Source organism: Malaya genurostris, chromosome 3 (assembly GCF_030247185.1).
Source record: "Malaya genurostris strain Urasoe2022 chromosome 3, Malgen_1.1, whole genome shotgun sequence".
Taxonomy (NCBI): Eukaryota; Metazoa; Arthropoda; class Insecta; order Diptera; family Culicidae; genus Malaya; species Malaya genurostris.
The window spans coordinates 258770114-258792326 of NC_080572.1; the positions used below are offsets into that span (position 1 = coordinate 258770114).

The 22213-nt window shown below is 37.0% G+C and overlaps 1 protein-coding gene across 3 annotated transcripts in view; it reads right to left on the reverse strand.

Annotated features, from left to right (window-relative positions):
* LOC131436607 (uncharacterized) overlaps nucleotides 1-22213 on the reverse strand; it is a 593756-nt gene that overhangs the window by 13208 nt on the left and 558335 nt on the right. For all 3 annotated transcript variants that reach the window (XM_058605425.1, XM_058605424.1, XM_058605423.1), the window contains 2 exons: nucleotides 18565-18666; nucleotides 17154-17257 (listed from right to left, as the gene is read on the reverse strand). In XM_058605425.1, the coding sequence (XP_058461408.1) occupies nucleotides 17154-17257; nucleotides 18565-18666 (206 nt within the window). The remainder of the gene's footprint in view (nucleotides 1-17153; nucleotides 17258-18564; nucleotides 18667-22213) is intronic.

Here is a 22213-nt window from a genome sequence, read left to right on the forward strand (position 1 = left end):
AAAGACATAAATCCACTGAATTACTCACAACTTCGACCAATTGAGGAATTTTGGACATTAACGTAGGCACATCTTAGGAAACATGTCTCGGCAGCCGAAACCATTCAATAGTTCGAAAAAGATTGAAAAAAGTGTCATAACTTGTCGCCAAGAAATCTGTACGGAATTTAATGAGTAGCAAATGTTGAGAATAATATTCTGTTGTTGTAGTCTAATATTATCAGTATATCGAATAAAATTTGTATATCTAGCACTTGTGAATTATTTACAGCGAAATCAAAGTGCGTCCATACTTTCTGGAACAGTCTTTAAATGTACATTTAAGTGGTCTTAGAGATGTGTGGTAATGTCACCAATTTTTTTAAATTCTCGACCATAACCGTTCCAGTTGGAAAAGTTCTGTCTGTAAAAACCCTGAGCATCATTTTCGATCGCGAGCTCTGCTTGCCTTTGCGCAAGTTTTTATTGTATTTATCGTCTCGAAAACCATTATATTTCACTAGTGTGTAGTATTTTTGACTACGCAGTTACAATATGGGCTCATGTTCACGTCGGTTTTGACTGAAACGTCGTCAAACTCTGCAAAAAAGTACTTCTTCGACTTTAATAAAAGCCAATGAAGAAACATAACCATGTATAACTGTTTGAGATTTTGAGCACTCAAAACTCTGCACTTCTGGAACCAGAAGCTTTTGAGATTCGGATTTGATCCATGCTATCATTAGTGAAAATCGGCCTAGTCAACTCTGGCAAATCTATGTGCGTTCTGTTTTGGAATTTTTGGAACCGCAGATCGGTAAAACCAAGTTTGTACAAACATAGAAGACCTTGAAATTGAAACAGTTTTGAACCAGTTGGGAAGTTTTTTCTGATTTTTTTTAGTCGTTACTTGAAGCTGGATTGACTTTTTGAAAGAAAGAAGCTGGATTGACTTTTTGAAATCGACCTTTTTGGTCACACCGCAGGTGGAAAGGTGCGGGTTTCGCCACGCTGTGATGAATATCTGTTCTAAAATTATAGTCTGTCTTATAATTTAAATCTGTCATAAATAAAACTGGAGTCGGATGATGTCAACGCGAAGATTTGAATCTGTTCTATATTTTTCTGTACATGAATGTATTGGTGTTGTGTCTATTAACTGTGATGTTTCAAATCAGAACTAAACAAACGAAATAAATGATTTCGAAATCGATATGAATTTTTGGCACGCACTTCAAGAAGAATTTCTGAATTTTCTCTAGATTCTAGTTTCTGATAGGATATCGGTCGATCCCGGAAGTTTTTCAAATCGCTACTTACTACCGATTTATGGAGTAATTTTGCTATTTTGTAATGCAGCAAAGACAGACGATTTGCGCAAAAGTTTTTCACGATCCAGTCGCACACGCAATGACTTTGAGTAAGTGGTGTTGGTAACATCTTTATATTGACAAATAAAAACGATGTTATTAATAAAATATGACTAGTTTATGCTGTGTACATATCTCAGCTTCTGAAATCATACTAAACAGAAGATTGTCGAGAATCAAGCTGAAACTAAGGAATTCTTTAAGCAAATACTAAATATTTCATTTCTTTCATTAAATTTAATTATTCCGTATCAACGGATTTCGCAGTAGATTTTTTATGTACAGAACATTTGAATGGCTAGTGCCGAGGCTCGAACATACGACAACTGGGATGTGAAACCTGAAGACCTGACCCTTAGATAGCTGTGTATTGAGCGGTCTACCTAGAGTACATTTATTTATCAATTACTTCTAATTCTATTAATCATTATCACTTCAATATAAACGCGTTTCTTTTGTTTTCATTGACAATAGTCAGAAAAAATCATGAAAGATTAAGCACTTTTCTTATATCAAGCTCTCTATCTCTCTTTCTTTTGGAGATTCTCCGCTAAACACCCGAAGCTCTCCCATGGACAGTAACAACGGATCGTAAAGTGGAATTATACTCCATTGGATGAGATCCTTTTTTTCCTACCTCAGCTCCGCTATTCGCTGCACCAGGGCGCGAGAAATTCAGCCATTTCATTAGCACAGTTTAATTTCCAAGCCATTCTGTCATTAAAAATACCATTTCAGATTAACAATATGCCCTCAACGATTTCGGTGTGAGCCTTCCTGCTCCAATTTCCATACAATTTTATGTACCTTTTAAACGATAATGCTCCGAGAACCGGGTCAAGCTGTTCGACCAATGTTCGGAGCTGTTTCTCAAGTCGTAACCGACAATAAGGCTGCTGATGTTTATTTGGCACAGTGTGGCATGCGAGCCTTAAGCCATAAATAACCGTTACCTATGGAATAGGATTATGTTTTGTGTTATGTTTTAATATCTGAGTAATCGTATGTGAAGGCAGTATTTGAATATAAGCAGCAAAGCAAAACTTGTGAATTCTGACTGACACGTAAGCTACGGATGGCTATTTGTTTGTTGAAATGTCTATTTACGAATGCTACACTCAGCATGAAAATTTAATTGGACCAGTTTTGTACCCGGACACAAGTGTCATTCAGAAATATTATAACTGTTTTTGTGAAGACCTCACAGACAACGAAATGTTCTCCAATGTTTGTAAGATGAAGAGAGTAAAAGCGATTTCAACTTTCACATTACTTTACTTTGGAGACAAATCCGGAAACACTTTTGGACACCAGATTGCTACTATTGCGGGTGGTGCATGCCGAGCTCAAAATTGTGCTTATGTAAATCCAACAAATCTAAATTCCGATACCAGCCTTCCACTGTGGTCATCGCTCAAACTAACGAATACTCCTGCGCCACACCAACCCTACTTTATTGCTTTATTTGCTGGATGGGACATTTTTCAACCGGATGGTGTTATTTTATTAGGGCCATAAATTCAAACCTTTCGTCTCACTTACGCTTCTCGGTAGCCACGCTGACCACGAATGGACGAGCCAATTGGAGTGCTCGGATTTTTTTTCCCATCCGGTATTCGATACTGTCAGATGGAGTTTAGCGAAATATTAAATTTACACTTGAAAATAATAACATTTTTGGTTTTTATCATGTTGCAATTCCGATACTAACGTGCTTGTGCTTTTGCCAATTATCGTGAGTAGCGATAGTTAAGTTTCGATTGGGTTGAATAAATCGTCGGTTTGTTGATAAGAAGAGAAAGAGCTGTTGGTTTAAAAAATTATCTTTTATTAAATTATGTAATCTAGATAATAACTTTTGATAACTAATTGATGTAAAATTAATTTTGTTTTGGCTATTGTCTATGGCCAGTAACTTTTGATAACTAATTGATGTAAAATTAATTTTGTTTTGGCTGTTGTCTATGGCCAGTGACCGTTTTTTTATTGGTTAAATAATTGTTTTTATTCACGATTGAACAAAACTCTAAGCATCCAAAATTACTACACCCAAACCTCCGTTTACGAACACTTTTTATACGTTACCTCTTTTTACGTAACTCTTTTTACGAACCAATTCCCAAATAACGTAATCTTTTTTGTCGTGAATACGACTTACTTTACTATGGGGCGCCTTTTCAAAATTTACCCTCTGAGAGAGTGATAAGTTTTTGATCGTGAATATCTCCTGTTATATCTAACGAATCAACATAATTCTTGCTACATGCCATCGGAAATATGACCACAATTTTATGATAAAACTTTCAGTTGTGTGACACATTCTTAAATAGTTCACAATTAAACTTTTCTGAAATGTTTGGTATAAACGAGTATCAAAGAGGATAATTCATATGGCGCGTTTGCCTTTCTCGTATTTTGAAAGCTCATAGCTCAGTGATCTGTAGAAGGATTTATATAATCTAACTACCAATAGAATCGAAAATATTCAACTTGAACGTGTATTACAACAATATTGAAGTTTTTCAATAGTACACTATTGAAAAACCTGTTTGATTTAACCCATGACAGCACCAGCCAATCAGAACGCGAGATGTCTGTATCTATACAAGAGCATCCATATAAAAGTTGAATGGTTCACTTTTCCTATCATTTGCTGAGCAACTCTCCCCGAAACAAGACACACGAGAGCAACATCGAGGACCTGTCGTCTCATTGTTTCCCGATATGAATGCACGAGACACCGTCAGCACAATGAAACCGAAAAAGGCAGCCAAAAAGTCCAGCAAGGCCCATTGCCGAAACAAGACACACACGAGAACCATCTCAGATCTCAATATTTCCTACCAAAAGATTCATCAAGATGGGAGTTAAAATAATTTGCACCGTCACTAACACATTCAATTACGAACGGCAATGCGAAAGCGAAAGTGATGATTTTGAACACATCTTTATACTAGTTTACAAATATGCCGTGCGAAACAGAGTTGCCACAGATCAATATGTATTTTTGTCGCGAGTACTTTAGTATGCGGCCAAAAACAAAAATTGTTAGAACAAATGTTTCCACTTGATTTGCGTATTCTACTTTCCAGGCGTATCAGAACTGGCTAAACTTAAAGCAATTCTAAATATTTCTTTATCACAGTGATGTGGTCATCCTGAAAAGGACGGGGTTTTCAACGGATGGCCAGCTGCAGATGGCTAGGGATGATTCTCGTTTTCGTTGTCATGGGCAGCATTACCGGTCAACTCCAACACTTCGGCAACCAAGTACTCCATCACTGCCGTCAGATAGACCGATGCACCAGCACTGACACGCTCGGCGTAGTTCCCCTTCCGAAGCAAACGATGGATTCTGCCGCCAACTGGGCACTTCAGACCAGCACGGTTTGAGCGGGACTTTGCCTTGCCCTTAATTGTTCCTCCACAATATGCTGTGTTGTTGCTCGACGACCCATTCAGTATTACTGGCTGCCGCTCTGCTAACTCTTTCTTTTATATCGTTTCACTGTTTCCCGTTCTGCGTATAGGAAAGGAATTCTAACAAAGGGGACGTCCTACCGTGCTGCCACTAGCACGTATAAAAGGAAATGTGATGTGAGAAATAGCGTCATTTAAGTTAAAGCAGCTACTCTGTACGTACGAGACACCGTCAGAACGATGGCTCCGAAGACAGGTAGAAAAGCAGATTTGTACCGTCACTAACACATTCAATTACGAACGGCAATGCGAAAGCGAAAATGATGATGTTGAACACATCTTTATACTAGTATGGGGTCGTGTGAAAATATGCCATGCGAAACAGGGTTGCCATATATACAGGTTAATCTGTATTATTATTATTACTATCATTATTATTATTAGAATCACTCTTGCATACCGAAGATCGTAGATACATTTCAGACCAGGCCATTGCAATTGTCTCGTACTGAAATTTCGAGAAGAATCAGATATCTTCGAACTTCATAGCTTCAATAAAAATAAACTACAAATTTGTCGTACCTAGCTTCCTATATTAGCAAATTAAAAAGGAATTGTTTCAAGTTTGGAATATATAGTTGTAGAATAGTAGCTGTTTAATGTAACTAAACTGTACTTTAATGTAGGTAAATCGCTTCAAATTCTATTAGTGAAAAAGAGGAAAGCTTGCACAATTCATACAATCAATCAACTAACTGATATTCGGAAAAGTGATGGGAGCGTGTCAGTTTTTTCGTATTCACGACATCCAGTTATGTCTCTGACATTACTCACCCGCCTTTTTACGAACCTACTTCGTAAAAAGAGGTTTTGGCATTCATCGAAAGCGATTTCCGACTCCACGGAAACTACTACAATATGGGTATTTTTGGAACGGGTTTAAAGAGTAGATTCTGGAAAATGATGTTTGAGGTACTTTGGAAATCCAAGATGGCGACTTCCGGTTGTTTGATATTCCTTGAAAACCTTTGAAATATGGGTATTTTCGGAACGGAATTGATGAGTTGATTTCGGAAAATGATGCTTGAAGTGGTTCTGATATCCAAGTTGGCGACTTTCGGTTTGTTGATATTCCTTGAAAACCCATACAATATGGGTATTTTCGGAACAGGATTGATGTATAGATGTCAGAAAACAACGTTTAAGGTGGTTCTTAAATCCAAGATGGCGACTTCCGGTTTTTTTATATTCCTTGAAAACCCTTACAAGATGGGTGTTTTCGGAACGGATTTGATGAATAGGTGTCGGAAAATGATGTTTGAGGGGGTTCTGAAATCCAAGATGTGGACTTCCGGTTTATCGATATTCCTTGAAAACCTTAACAATATGGGTATTTTTGGAAAGTATTCAATAAACAGATGCCGGAAAACTATGTTTGGTGTCGTCTTGCACCCCAAAAAAAAAAAAATTCCGAAACATATTCGATACCAATAAACGATGTTTGAGCTCGTTTCAAAATTCAATGAGGTGTCTTCCGGTATAGTGTTTTAAAGGAATACCAAGTTAAAGGAAAATGGCAAAAACTTTTAAAGAATACTAATAAACCGGAAGTCACTGTTTTGCACTTCAAACCACCTCAAATATAATTTTCCGACGTCTACTTTTAAATCGCTTTCCGAAAGTACCCATATTGTAAGGGGTTTCAAGGAATATCAAGAAACCGGAGGTCACCATATTGGATGTCAGAACCACCTTAAACATCGTTTTCTGATATATACTCATCAATCCCGTTCCAAAAATATCCATATTGCAAGGGTTTTCAAGGAATATAAAAAAATCGGAAGTCGCCATCTTGGATTTAAGAATCACCTTAAGCATAGTTTTCTGACATTTACTCATCAATTCCGTTCCGAAAATACCCATATTGTAAGGGTTTTCAAGAAATATCAAGAAACCGGAAGTCGCTATCTTGAATTTCAAAACCACCTCAAACATCGTTTTCTGATATCTACTCATCAATTCCGTTCCGAAGATACCCATATTATTAGGGGTTTTAGGCAATCTCAATAAACCGAAAGCCGCCATCTTGGATTTTTAAACGAGCTCAAACATCATTTTCTTGCACTTACTCTTCACATCCGTTCCAAAAATAACCATATGATGCGCGGTTTCCACATTAATCACACAAAACTTTTTTACGAACCAAATCCCAAATAACGTAAACTTTATTCACGAACTACCTCTTTTTAGGAACCCCCGTTTAGTTCGTAAATGGAGGTTTCGGTGTATTAATCACAGAGCGAAAGAGATATTATTCAAAGGGTTCGAAAATTGAAGTTCTATAATGAGGGTCAGGGTAATTTCACCGAAAGCCATTTCGCTAAAAGTCACTAAGAACGATTCGGCCAAATGACCCTTTCGGTGAAATGGTTTCCAACTGAAATGGCTTTCTGCGAAAAGGCTTTCAGAGAAATGACTTTCAACGAAATGGTTTTCAGTGAAATGGCTTTCAGTGAAATGGCTTTGAACGGAAATGACTTTCACTGACATGGCTTTCAGCGAAATGGTCTTTAACGGAAATGACTTTCAACGGAAATGACTTTCAACGGAAATGACTTTCAACGGAAATGACTTACAACGGAAATGACTTTCAACGGAAATGACTTTCAATGGAAATTACTTTCAACAGAAATGACTTTCAACGAAAATGACTTTCAACAGAAAGACTTTCAACGGAAATGATTTTCAACGGAAACAACTTTCAGTGAAATAGCTTTCGGTAAAATTAAAACAGCTTTCCTAATAGAATTCAATAATGAGTGTACTTTACAGAAAACCACAGAAAATTTTACGATAAGTAATTTCGTTCAAAAATCCACTATCCTATCTATTTATTTGATCGAGTTATATAAATTTTTCGGAAAAAATAGGGTGCCTCAGAAAAATCACTTTTTTGTGAGCAGTTCTACGAGCAGTCGTCTTCAAAAGAGTTATCTATCTATTTATTGTGTATAATTTTGCTAAACTGATTTATTTAATATAAACTAGCATTGGAAGGTTTTTAGTTTCCCACACCCCACCTGGGTTTGATTCGCAAATAATGATTCAAAGGATTCCTACATCTCTTTCCGAAAAATGTTACACAAAACAAACTACAGCCGTAGTTGTCACTGAACTGCTCACAAAAAAGTACAGTTATTCAAATTAAAACTTCCTACAACTTTACTGTAAAATGCAGTCATTTCTCAATTCAGTTAGGAAATTTAGATTTTAGAATAAAATCCAAACATGGGCTACCCTAATGTCCTTTAACAACAAAAGAAGCGTCATATGATTACAGACAACTTTTGTGAAGACACCAACCACTAGAAAACAATACTTTTTTGTCTTGTTCCTGTTTCGGACCAATGCACAGTGGGAAAGTACCAAGGAAACAAGCAAAGAAATCGGGAACCATAGGAAAAGGCAACAAATAAAGTTGTTTCTTATGTAAGAAAAATCCAAGAAATTCAATGGAATGGTTTTTAATAGACGCACGAATCGCCATCCTGCTCGTTTTACCCCAAATGCCCAGCAGTTTTAGGGATTTCTGTAGTATTTACTATGTAACTTGAAAGACATCGAGTGCGGTCTACTGAAATAGCTTGATTATATGTAAAAATGTCTGGAGAATCGAATGGAAGAACCAACACTGGCCGCACGAAACGTTTTGGTGGCTATTTTACCCCATTTCCTCCATTTCATTATCACTTATTGTTTTTGCATTTCGGTAAAACTTATTGTAAGCTTACTAAATCTAGCTTATCTTATGTTAAAAAGTCTTTAGAATCGAATGCCAGAGCTTATACTGGCCGCACGAAACGTTTTGATGGCTATTTTACCCCAATTCCTCCAATATGTGAAATTTTCATCTAAATCACCCTTAAGTTTTAAGCGAAACACGTTGAAAGTATACGAAAACTATCTTGTATTATGTAAAAAGTCTGGAGAATCGAATGGAAGAACCTACACTGGCCGCACGAAACGTTCTAGTGACTATTTTACCCCATTTCTCTATTTCATGATATCTTATTGTGAATCGTCCTTAAATCTCAGTTCACAGTTACAGAATTGCTTACGGGTTTTCATATATTTTTTCCCATTGCGCAATGGATCATTATTCATATCCTCGTCGTAGAATTTTGATGTCTGAATGCTGTTATTTTTTCAAACCGTTCTTTGCTGAGGCAGACGTTGTTTGTTGTTTTTTGGTAACTTGGTTGCCCTTGGGTGTAGATGTCTTCTTGTCCAATTTCTTGCAGGGCTTATCATATTGAATAGGTTTTCGACAATATTGGAAATGAGCTTGTTGATTGTCGTTGGTTACCAGCGATTCACATGGAAGCCTTGAGCTCTAAGTGAAAGCTACATAAAAAAGTATAGCCTTTTTAAGCGCATGCGTAACAAATGAAAAGAATCTCTCCATACTGCGACATGGTTCCTCTAATGAAATCATCGTTATCGAAGTAAAGCGTACCGTGTACCTGTACTTCTATGGAGCCATTCTCTATGCATAGTGGTGGGTTGCACCTTATGTTATCGTATTCATCATAGTTCCCATTAATGTAGTTGTTAGGAAATACAAATGCTTCCAGCTAATAGAATTGAATGTATACAACATTATAAGTTTTATTTAGTTGTAACAAATGCACTTGGATTACATGGAGATACATTTGCTCCTTATGCAACGCTTAAAGTTTTTGCAGCGAAGCTCGAATACGACACTGCTTGAAGTCAACAGTAATTTTACTATTTGTTGCCATTGTCTTTCGTTGGTCAGATATCTTCTAATTAAGATATCTTCCAATTATTCACAACTCGGTATTGTGTTCCGGTCATAAGCGTGTTCATTGTGTCAGCCGTCTCGTTTGAGACGGGAATGCGAACTGAACCGTTTATTTCGAAAATTGGGTGTCTGATTCGTTTACTACAAAAGACGAAAATTTATATTCGCGTGATATCCAGAAATTTCCAGAAATGTTGTCAAGATGTGTAGAAAGCAATGATCACTACTTTAATTATATTTTTTTCGTTCCCATTCAAAATTAGTGTTTCATATTACCGACAAAAATAACTATAAGTGCATTAAACTCAAATATCTCCATTAATCTAGATGTTATTAGTTATTGACTCGAAAAGCCGTAGTAACAGATAAAAGCTATCATTCATTTGGTTTCTTTCTATTGCTTTTTCAAAATAATTCGAAATTCCCCCTCGTCAACGAAGTCCTACGTCATGAAAAATATAATCCCCCGAATGTGAAAATCCACTCATGTAATGCTCCACACCCACCGACTACACAGATTGATTGGCGCTTCTATCGGAACGGACGAAGCGCAATGAATGTGTCGCACAACTGTTGAGTTTCCGAGCTGGAAAATTTATGTTCCCGGCTACCATGCAAGCGCACTTTTCTGCTCGATAGATGTGGGTAATATTTCAACAATTTTATTTGCTATCGAAGCATATTTTTCGCAATGCATTTCGAGTTTGAGTGGACAAAGGAAGCATTCCGGTCGGTAAGCTGAGTTCCTGCACATCCTGCACTCAAGCTGTTGCGAATAATGGCATGGTCGGTTGCTTGCCTAAACGTGAATAATTGTCACAATTACGGTGGTAGCATTTATCGTTCAGAAAGAATTTACAGTGGATTTGTACAACACAGATCTAAGTTTTAACCTGTCGAGAGGGACCAGTTATTTGGTTATTAATCAAGGTTCGCCGAATACGTTGTGAGTTGGTGGCGGATTGTGAGGGCTTGATTCACGAAAGCTTTTAGGCAGTGATGAATGGTTTTTAGGCTGTCACAGGAATAGAAGTTTCGTTAGTTTGAATTTGTCTACCTACCGAAAGTGTGAATCATTCTCATTATTGATTTACTATTCGATTATAATGGCGTTTTGTTGCAAACTTACTGCGAGAACGGACCTCACTAGACTAGTTAGTTATTTCCGTACTATCGTCGGAGAAACTTTAAATTCTTCTAATATTACCAGACTTGTATAAATACTCTGACGACTTATAACTATTAAAAAACTTTATCTGTGACCATACAGTTGTTGATTACAAATCTTTCTGAAAACAAGAAGCTGGTATGAAATAGATCCAATTTAGGGATTTGCGTAATATTAATTTAATGTTGTACAAATTACAATGTTATCAATATTTTAATAAAATAATCCAACATCATGCAAAGAACTTGAGTTTTGAGAGAACTAAAGAAATTGTGTTGCCAATTAAACTACCCTGCATGTGAAGCCATCTGAAGAAACTGCCATATTGACTAGAAGAACCGAGCATGTTTCGCTGTGCTCGGTCACCACGGCATTTAATTATAGCTCTATCTCTATGAAAACCCTGGGTTCAGCGAAAAACCCTGGGTTCGCCAGTATTTACTTATACGTCGTACCGCAAATCTATTTTCACTGAGCCGTCAGACACTGATTGAAGATTTTGTTTTTGTCTCTTTCGCTGCCTTACTATGAGGTTGCTCGAACTGTTGATGTAGGACTACCCAACTAGTGTGAAAATCACTGCCAACATTTGTTTTGAATATTAGTGCCGCAGTCTTTTGTGTTACGTATAAAATTATTTGTGTCTGCGAATTCTCGAAATTAATTCTTTGAGAATTTTGGTTATCCTGTTTGTTTAGTTTGTTTGGGAGCAGCCATATTTCCATCAAAATGTGTCTTGTAAATCGAACGGCGCACAAAACAAATCTATAAACGGTTCAGTCCGCAAACGGATCCATTCAAAACAAACATTTGTGGTATTCTGATTTTAAACGAGTTTTACTAAAGCAGTCACCAGGAATAAATAAAGCAGGTTTTGATAATCGTGAACGCAAACTCAAAGTTTGTGAGATAAGATATGCTGAGATGGTTAGCACATTAACAGGAAGTGCTTCTACGATCTTACGCGATAATCTGGGCATGAAAAATGGGTGCCGCGATCGCTCAAATCGAACAAAAACAAAAACGGATAAACGATCCAGAGAGCTGTTCAGCACTGTTTTTGTCTCAATAAAAAAATTTTTTGTGTTGGTATGGAGCAATGGACGAAACATGGATCTACGACTCTTCTCCGAAAATGACATAGTTAGGCTTTCCGGTGAACGACCACAATGGTTAAAGCCGGGGTAAAACAAATGATTTAAAAAAAACATAGATAGCTAAAAAAAGAACAGAATAATTAACATCAACTATCATGAAAAAGAAGGAACCATCAAAAGTTTGCGTTAGAAATGGGAAATCTGAAAAAAACGGTTTCATACGAAAAAGGAAAAATTATCTTTTACCAAGACAATGCACCGTACCACAAATCAATGAAAACAATTGACAAATTTTATGGATTGGGCTTCAATCTGTTTCCTCATTAACCATATTGTCATGAACCTTGCACACAGGGACTAGTTGTCCTTTGCTGATCCCAAAAGGTTACTTCAAGGAGAAATATTTGGCTAATATAACCTTGAACTTAAAACTGTTTGTAAGAAGGAATCATGCTAATGGTTTAAGAAACAAGAAAAATTAGTCATGGTTCGTTACTATTTGAAGTTTCGATCACCAATTATCTAAAATATATACATTTATCTACTCATAGGAACGTGCTACTTGAGCCAATTAGTTCTGATATTGACTATTAAAGATTGTGAGGAACTTATTATGTATGAAAATGATGCCGCAAGCAGAAAGTGGCAACTTCTGGAAACTTTTCAATTGCCGAATAAGATAGTAAATCGGTACTTCCTGGTATACTAGAGACTCGAGTGATTTGCATTGATGAGTTGCTTAAGCTCGACTCCTCTGGTAGAAGGTAAAAGTTATGGTATGAAAAGATTCCTGCTTGCTCAAAGGAACCTTGTTACGTCTCACCTTTCTGTTGTATATATTTACATCCTTGATCTACCTTGAGTACTAGCAGTTTATAATTTTCTTTTGGTTATTATTCCGATTTTGATAATTGTATCTGAAGTTCACGCATTTGAGACAAGTCTTTTGATCGATTCAATGTAAGGAGTGCATCGAAAATAAGCCTTACACATACATTTGTGGCGTACGCATGTATTTGTGATGGTTTTTTATGCACAGCATGCTGTGCGTTTGGCTGTAATCTTTTGTTAGTTTACTTGTTTGTGCGGTTAAAATTTTGCGTTTTCATAATGTCGCGTATTAGAAACGGAAGTCAAAATTAGGGTTCTGGACACATGGCTTAGTAAGAAGGGTATTACTATGCGAAAATTGGCGAAGCGGTTTGGAAATTATCATGCCATTGTTAAAACCATCATTAATAAGTTTGGGGAACACTATTCTTTGGATGAGATACCAGAAAGAGGCAGAAAACCCGGTTCTTCCAACCCGAAACTGGACCAGAAAGTGGTATCTCTAATCATGAAGAACAAATCAATGTTTATACTTGATTTGTTAAAAAAAATCAGGAACGAGTGTCGGAATGAATCAGCGTATCAAGAGGCGAAATCACCTGAAGACCTACAAGAAGCAGAATATCTTTAAACAAAGTGTAGAACAGAAGAAACGAGCAGGAACAAGGGCCCGGAAATTGTATTAGCGTCTTTTCCAGTGTCCGGATGCATGCGTTTTGATAGACGATGAGACTTATGTGAAGGATGACTCAAAAACGTTACTGACAATCGTGAAGAGGGTCTTCAAGAAGACTGGTAAGGCAGCTGGGAACATGCAGGAGTTCAAAAAAAATTGAGCTCGAACGTCCAAAAAGTGCGATGCAACACTTGTCCGGAACTTGATGAAGAACGTTCGATCAAAAGTTCGAAAATTCGTAAAGTAATAACATAAATTTCATCCGGTTTTCATTATGCTCAAGTTTAACCTTGTACAATGAAGGATCAATTTTTAATTTGAATAAAATATCGGTTTTTATCATAATTTGAAAGAGAAATTTGTGGATATATTTTCGATACATTCCTTATAATATAATTTCGAACGATATCGTGTAAACAGAAAGGACACATTTTGAAAAAAAGGCTCGAAAGATGCTCGATATGTCCACTATTTTGATTCTTTACGTCTTTCTTTAGTATGCTGTCCTGAGTGCATTTTTAAAATTTCACAACACGAAATTGTAACAAAATTACTCCAGATTTGATTTCCTAATAACATTTTCCCTGATTAGGTATTTTCTCTAATTCTTTCACGAAACTAATGGAAGAAAGTGTAAGATTGCGCAGGTCTCTATCTACGTCAAAACAATGGAACCAAACCCGCCATTATTCAACTGGTGCTTCAGTCAATGACGAATATGAGACTCCGTTCGCTGTTGGACATATGCAGTGTGAGTTTCGCTTCAAACATGATCAGAGACATCATTCCAGCTGCTGGTCGTTTGCATTGAAAAAAAAAGAAAACGAAAAGTGGACAACGATAGAGAACATTATACAAAATCAGCCATTCTAATGGCTCTAATTGTTATCAAAGATATATTGAAATTACTTCTTTGCAAATCACACGTAAAATTCATCAGTTTAGTGCAAATCTAGAACAGTTTGATTAGCTTTGTGCACTTTTCACTGTGCAAAACTCGTACTAAACGACCGCAAATATAGCTAGCATTTGACTGCAATGCCTAAGAAAAAAAAACGTTCCGAACAGTATTAAATATCGTAGATAATTCGACAGGTTCGCCTTTCTGAAAGACGAAAATATATCCCGTATAGCATTTCGATAGTTTCTTTCACTAAAATTCTGAGATGTATGAAACAGAGCTAATAAAAGTAATTTTCATTGACTAAAAATAGACGAAAATGACAAGAAATTACTGTCACTCTCAGCTTCGCTTGCAAACTATGAGAACGAAATCCATGTCCAGTCAATGACAAAAGCGGGACAGTATTTTCAAAATTTTGTTCTTTCTTTCATTTGCTCTTTCAGTCATTTGCGGGTTTCAGTGAAAATCCCATAGTATACAGTGTCGGTATTCAACCAAAGCTGTGAGAATCGAAAATGACAGAAAAAGGTTTCAAAATTACTTTTACCTGTTGGTGCTCGAATTTGTAATAGTTTTGGTTTCAAAAGAGGTACTGGGATGTAATTACTTCGATTTGTCATATTTTAGTCTTTCTTTATAGCCAAGCGTCATAGATTTTCATTACATCGATGAAAGAATGAGAATTGAAATTCTGCTGATGCTCCCTGAAGCCGTTAGTTTGGTTTCGTCTTGTCATAGAGAAAAGAGGGACGTTGGCAATTATACTCTCTCATTTTTTCGATAAGAAACGACAATGCTTCGTCACTCTTCGTTTGTTCTGGTGTCGGTCATTTACGAATGAGACAGTGAAACGTTGAAAATGAGACTGTTGGAATGGTTTCTTTCATTGAGAATGCGTGACAATTTTAAGCTCTGGTAGTCAATATATGAGCGATTGTAGAATTTTTGTTATGACTTTTTCTGGGTCAAGGCTCAAACTTACAAATGACTTAGAATGGCGCCCTACTTTCTGGTATACAAATGTAATCATCCGTAATCAAATAGTCTTTTCCAGGACTCCAAAGCCACTAACGGTCCTTTTTAGGACCAAAAAGTAACGTAAAGAACTAGAATACAAACGCAATCTTTGGAAACCAAAAGGTCCTACAAAATCCCAAAAGGTTCAATCGGTAACAAATCAATTTATTTTATTTATTTTTATTTAGATATAATTAACAGACACAATATGGTTCCAATGATAATTTCTAGTAATATACAAAAAAAGTATCCTACTGCGTGATAGATTGAAGTCGAATCCTAATGAAACGCGATTGAATGATCTCTACAAGCCAATAATAGCATTGTTAGCACCGTAGTTAGTTCGTAGTAAAGGAAGTCGAAGAAATGCACTGTTGCGAAGACCACGGGGTCTCGATCCAAACCTCTGCTATCAATAAAGTACTTGCAACATCTCGACGAACTTGTAGTGTATCGAGACCGATTAGTAACCCGCGTTTTTCATAGCTTGGTAGTTGGTGAAGATTGTTCCACGGTGAGCGCCGTAGAGCAAAGCGAATGAATCTGCGTCGTATCAATTCGATTCTATGAGTTCCGTTTATGTAGTGAGGGTTTCAAACTACAGAACAGTACTCCAGGGATGAACGAACGAGTGAGCAATACAGAGATTTTAAACAGTACACGTCTGTAAAATGTTTAGCCATCCTCACTACAAATCCTAGGTTGCGAGAAGCTTTAGAAACGATATAGCTGATGTGTTGCTTGAAAGTCAGTTGCTCATCGAGAAAGACACCAAGGTCTTTAGCACACGTAGTTCTGACTATCGGGGATCCTTTCAGAAAGTAATCGAAATGAAATGGTTCTTTCTTCTTCGAGAACGTAATGGTCGAGCATTTATCAGGATTCAATTTCATACGGTTTACTTTACACCGTTCGGCAAAGCTCAACAACTGTCGTTGTAGAAACCCCGCATCTGCTGGGCTTTGATTGTAATAGTAGATCTTAACATCACTGGCAAACAATAGACGAGAGCCCTCTAGAGTAAAGTTGACGTCGTTGAAGTACAGTAAAAATATTGAAGGCCCAAGATGGCTTCCCTGCGGAATTCCGGACAAAGCAATAATATCGATACACATCTCGAATGCAGTCCTACGTCAATCTCGCGGTTATGGCATTACCTACTCCAAATTTTCTTATTAATAAAAACCTTTTTCATCACAGATACTCTAAAAGATGATTTTGGTGTCTCGTTTTGTTTCTGCACAACACAATGAGAAAGAAGTTATTCATTTTTTCTACCATTTCATAGAGTGCCCCCTAAATTCCGTCCCGAATGCTTGCATACTGCAAGGGGTTTCAAAGAACATCAAGAAACATTAAAATATAATTAATTTTCAGTCAATAATTTCAATTTTATTCTTAATGCCATTGCACATTAGAAACGCATTATTTAAAAAATCCCCGATTCACTTTTAGTAAGAGAACTGAAAAGCATACGTCTACGATTACACTAATACGACTAGTACATAAAATATACCGATTTCAACAAAGTGCCATTTAACCTTGTCTAAGAAAAATTACTTGTTATCCTGAAATGAACTGTTTTTTTTCGGTCTAGCTCTACTCCTGTAACAAGAGCTATGTTATTCATGTGAATTAAAGCCCTCTTAAAATGTCGCAAGTATTTCGTCTGAGTACAGTAATGACCAACCCGTCCTAGAACCTTCAACAGTATTTTTTTCGCTCGTTCCACCGTCACCAAGAAGGACAAAGGGCCGAATGACTGAATGACAAACGAGGATGGAATGGGAATGCTTCTCGCGGCAGAAGGACCTTTTTCGTGGACGAAGCACAAAACGAAGAAACAAAATTAACTCTTCTACTCACCAACATACAGCCCCGTGTCCGTGTTGAGTTGTCTCAGCTTCCCGGGCGATCGTCGAGTAATGGGCTTGCCACCGTCCACTTTCAGAGTACCATCCTGGGAGTTCCTGCGATGGACGGGTTGGAAAATGAAACGTGTCATCTATTAGAAGGGTGGTGTCGTTATTATTTAACGAGTTTTTTCAGGGGTTTTTTTTTGTTCCCGTGAGCTGTGTGTGGCCCCGAGACGAGCGCTCATGGAGCAATTGAGAAACGAGTTTACCTCACTGGTGGTCATTTCCACTGCGACGGTTTCAAACTAGACCGATCCTTTCGCTCTAACGCTTTGATTGATTGATTGATTCATAATGCATGGAAAACAGTTATTTGCGCTAGGAAAAACAAACTATCTCCCTGAGGTATTCGGGATTATGGGTGGCTCGGGGGAGGTAAGAAAAACGGATGAGCTCTTAACATGTTATGGCGCTTGAAACGTGTCACGAAATCGATGCCTCATATCGACCCATTGGGTGTTGTTAGACGATGAAAAGTTTCAAGCTTTTTTTCGTTTTACTGTCTACGTTCTTTTGTACTGGAAATCAGCACTGTAACCGAAAGAATGGTCCCATGCCAGACCACATGGATGTTAAATTTTCCGCATAAAATTTTGTGGTTACGACGTACATAGATGTGTTGACTATGGGACAAAACGAACTGTAGAGTAAACATTTTTTTCTATCTGTTGCGGTACTGTTTCGTAGGTATTTTTTTTTTAAACTCAAAACTGAAAAGCGTTACGTTTTGTTTTTTTTTTCACCGCAAGAACTTTAAAATAATTCGATAATCATCGCATACCCGAAAAAATGGGTTAGATTTGACCCTAAAAAATGTATTTTCTGACAAACCTCATTTTTTTCGACCCGAACAAAAACGACTTTCTACTTTGGCCGCAACCCACAGCTAAATCCCAAAGCACTGCCGGTCGCAAACCATGCATAGTAAATTCTTGACAAAAAGTAAGGCAGGATATTTTCCTATCTGATTATCTTTATGATAATCGGCTTCGTCGTCATTGTGTGAGTTTTTCGATTCGGTAAACGGAAGCACTCCGCTGAACGGAAGTAAGTGAACCCAGCCAAGAAACAAGCCTTCACACCATGTGCTGGAGTGTTTTTTTCTCTCAGCAGAATCAGATGCAAAAGTGGTGCGGTGTGATTAGTGAAAATAGAACGGGGATTTTTCGAAGCATATGTACTAATTTTAGAACACAACAGCATTGCAGTATTACCGACCGAATGACCGGTGTTAAGTTAGATAGAACAGAACAGAGATAATATCCCATTTCATTCGGAAGTATTTACGCCACTCTTGCTTCCAAGGATACTGGTTCGGCTGTTGATGCTGCGGGTAAAAAAAAACTGTTTATTTTTCTTACCTTAAAGCTCTCACCCGATGCCACAGGCCGTCACTGACTTTCGTTGAGTTATATTTGATATTAATTTCACCTGACCCCAGATTGTATCGCAGATGAAGATAGCTGGAAAAAAATGAGATAAGATAAAAATAAAAGATGTAAGCAAATTGACTGACGGCATTAAACGATTAATACAGGTAAACGAAGAAGGCTTTCTGAAAAGCGGGACGCAAGATATATACCATTAATTTTGGAAGCGATACGGTTTAAAATACTAAAAAGAAAGTACGTTTGATAAATACAAATAAGATTATTTCAAAAGTATTTTAAATTCAAGCTGCCAGCGTGTTTTTTTTCTGTCGCTATTCCACCTCACAAATATTTGATTGGCTTCCGACTTCAGCACCTTTCGTGGTGGTGGTGGTTGTGGTTTCTATTCCACACTTCATTAGCCGTAATCAAACATTTGCTTATTCAAATCACGTTTTCGAAATCTGGCTGGGGTGGAATTATTACGTGAAAGCCATGCTTACTGGAAGCAAAAATGGCTTTTCAAACGGAAGCTGTCGGTGGTAAAAACGCCACTGCCAGATGTGTGTACGGTGATATCCTCTGTCAAAATTAAAAACATCCCAGTCCACAATGCTAGGGAATCGATCGGTAAGGTTGGTTCCTTCTGCACGAGCTGAAATTTGCTTTCTCCATGTTTTTACTATTTAGCAATAAGTAGAGGTTGAAAAACAATAACAGGCACTTTTGGACCACTTTATCACATAGAAATACGATCAAAAAATGAATGTAAATTTGGAACGCAAATACTTAGGTTGATCTCGAACTAAATAGAATGAAGCTAGTTTCGAACAAAACATTTTTGGTATTCTTTGTAACGTTAGCAAAATCAACCAGAGCTTGTGCTCGGTCGAACCTCACCCATCATTGTTCAACCGGCGAAATAAAGTGAGATCGACTGGTAGAGAAATGAAGTTTTGAGCGCGAAATTGGATCTAAAACGTGAACTTAACCGATCGTGCACAGTCAGATCATGGCCCTTATTACCGTTCTCACTTCCACTTTCACATTCACTTCACTTACATGTCACTTCACTTGATTTTACCTATTACAAGTATCACGCATAGTGAAGTGATCGCTGTGGTAGAAAAAACTAATTTTTTCAACAAAATTTTGGTGGCGTGATGTTCATAATGACATCAAGTTCATCCAAGTAATTACTTTTGTCTCTGAAGCGACTTCAGTAATAAGGACCTAAATTCACTTTTTTTGATTTCCACCGTGAAGTGATACCCATAATAAGGGTCACAGTCACTTCACTTGATTTTCACCGTGTAGTGACACCGGTAATAAGGGCCCATATACCAAGTTCTTTTCTAGCCGAAAGTCTTCTGCGTTGTGTATCATAACATCCACAGCAGTTCAGTTGGCGGAGCGATTTTCCCGGATTGGAGAAGGCTGCGGACGAACTTATGTCTGTTTGTGAAAGCTTATGACGCCAGATTTTGGATTTCATTATTTTCATTGTATCAGTCATAATTTCAGACCGTATTTTTGTTGGGTAGTGGAGAGTTTTCTTGTGGCGTATGTAGTAAGTAACTTTTTGAATCATTTCTAGTTCTGGTTTTACTTCCTGTGTGAAACACCAAAACGAAAACATTTTAAATCAAACGGTTTATTTGGAGGTCAATCAGTTTATTTGCGACTCTCAAGCGACGACTTTTCACAGGGGAAGTCACGACAAAAAATAAGTTTTGGTGATAAAGATGTACATGACTGGTTCTATGATTGTTAGAAAAACTCCCAAGGTCTCTGGATCAGAACACTGAATCTAAACCTGGATTCTTGAAAGAAATTCTTCATCCGTATTTGGATTCTGAACTTGAAGCAGAGTTTAGTGCTTATATTCGGAACATGGATCTGGATTCTAGACCTGGAGTTAGATTGTGAATCTGAACTCCTGATAGAGACCATAACCTAGCTTCTAGACCTAGATTTTGCGCCAGAATTCTGTTTTCTGAACTTCTGACAGAGTTTCCGAAACTAAACTTTGAATCTATTTTGCACTTGAATAGTGTTCTCGACCTAAGTTCTCTAGGATTCCTCAATTCAAAATTTGAAACTAAATTATTGACAAAGATTCTAAACCTAGACCAGGATTCTGAACCAAGAACCTGGAGTTGAATATCTGACAAGGTTTCTGAATCCGAATACATCTGAATCTGGACATAGTTTTTGAACCAGAATTCTTACAGAGATTCTGAGCATGAGGCAGAAATCTACACTTGAATACTGAGCATGGATTTGAATTCTAGACCTGAACTTGATTTCTTGGCTTGAACTCTCGATAAAGGTTTCGGGTCTAAATCTGGAGATGCACGGAGAACCCTTCAATCATACAATTGCGATATCGCAGTTTTTGATTTTTGCGATAGTTGATTTTCCTAATTTTTTTTTTGATTCACCCAATATGGTTTTTGATTTGCCTATATTCAAGTAGTTGAAAAATATATTGTTTTGAATGCTGTCAAATGCCGGAGACAGTTGAAAGCAAAACAATAATCGCAATGCGAAATCAACAACTTTTTTAGTTGAAATCTGTTTGCGTCGCTTCAAAATGTCAATGAAAACAACATCGATGGTTAAAGCGCTTGGTGAAATTGTGTTCATTCGATTTGTGAAATTTATGATAACAAGTGTTTATCTAACAGCGGTGTTGTGATAAATTTAACCTTGTTTAAGATGAAAAAGATTTGGTGACAAATTAGAAAATGTTAATGATCATCTCGTAATCTTTCAGGTATGCGCAAAAATTTTATGCTTCTGATTCGATCATTGATTTACTTCCAGCTGTTTGATACCGATGATGATGTTTATACATTAGCAATAAAACGCTTTTTGACATGAATTTAATTTATAAAAGTAACAAGAGCGAAGGGTTTCAAACACACAGAACGCGCTGCGATTGAATGGCGCGTTTGAATTGCCGTCGCAAAATTCCAATTCTCAGCGATTGATGCACCTATGCTCATATAAATTGACTAAAATTATCAGTGCATAACTTTAGTTCAACCGTTTGAAGGCACCATCTTTCAAAACTCATTTTAGGTAAATTTAACATCCGGGCGATTTTTGCTGATTAAAAAAGTTTTTCTACATGAATCATTTCCGATCGAATCAGAGGTTTTTTTTTTTAAATTTAGATCTTTACTGATCTCAACTTGACATGATCATGATCATACAAAAATCAAAGTCACTTAGAGATCAGATCAGTTCTGATTTCGTAATGATAATTTATTCCTTGGTTAAGATCACTTGAAATCAGCAGTGATCGGTGGTTTTCCCAGCCCTAATGATATTACATGTCCATATAAAATACTGTTTATATTTTAACAACGATAATTATTTCATGAATCTCAACATACCGAACTTATTTCAAATAGATCATGACGTGTATCAATAAGTATATTTTGATTATTTTCGCAAATCAATAACATTGTTCGAGTTGATTCAACTATTTGCATTGTCTAAAACAAATAAAACCGATTTATTTTTCAGAATTTTGTTTCAATAACAACACCAGTTATTTCAACTAAAATATTTGTTGGAATTGAAATTAAATTAGTTGTTTCAACCATCGTTTCTGCTAATCGAAAAACAA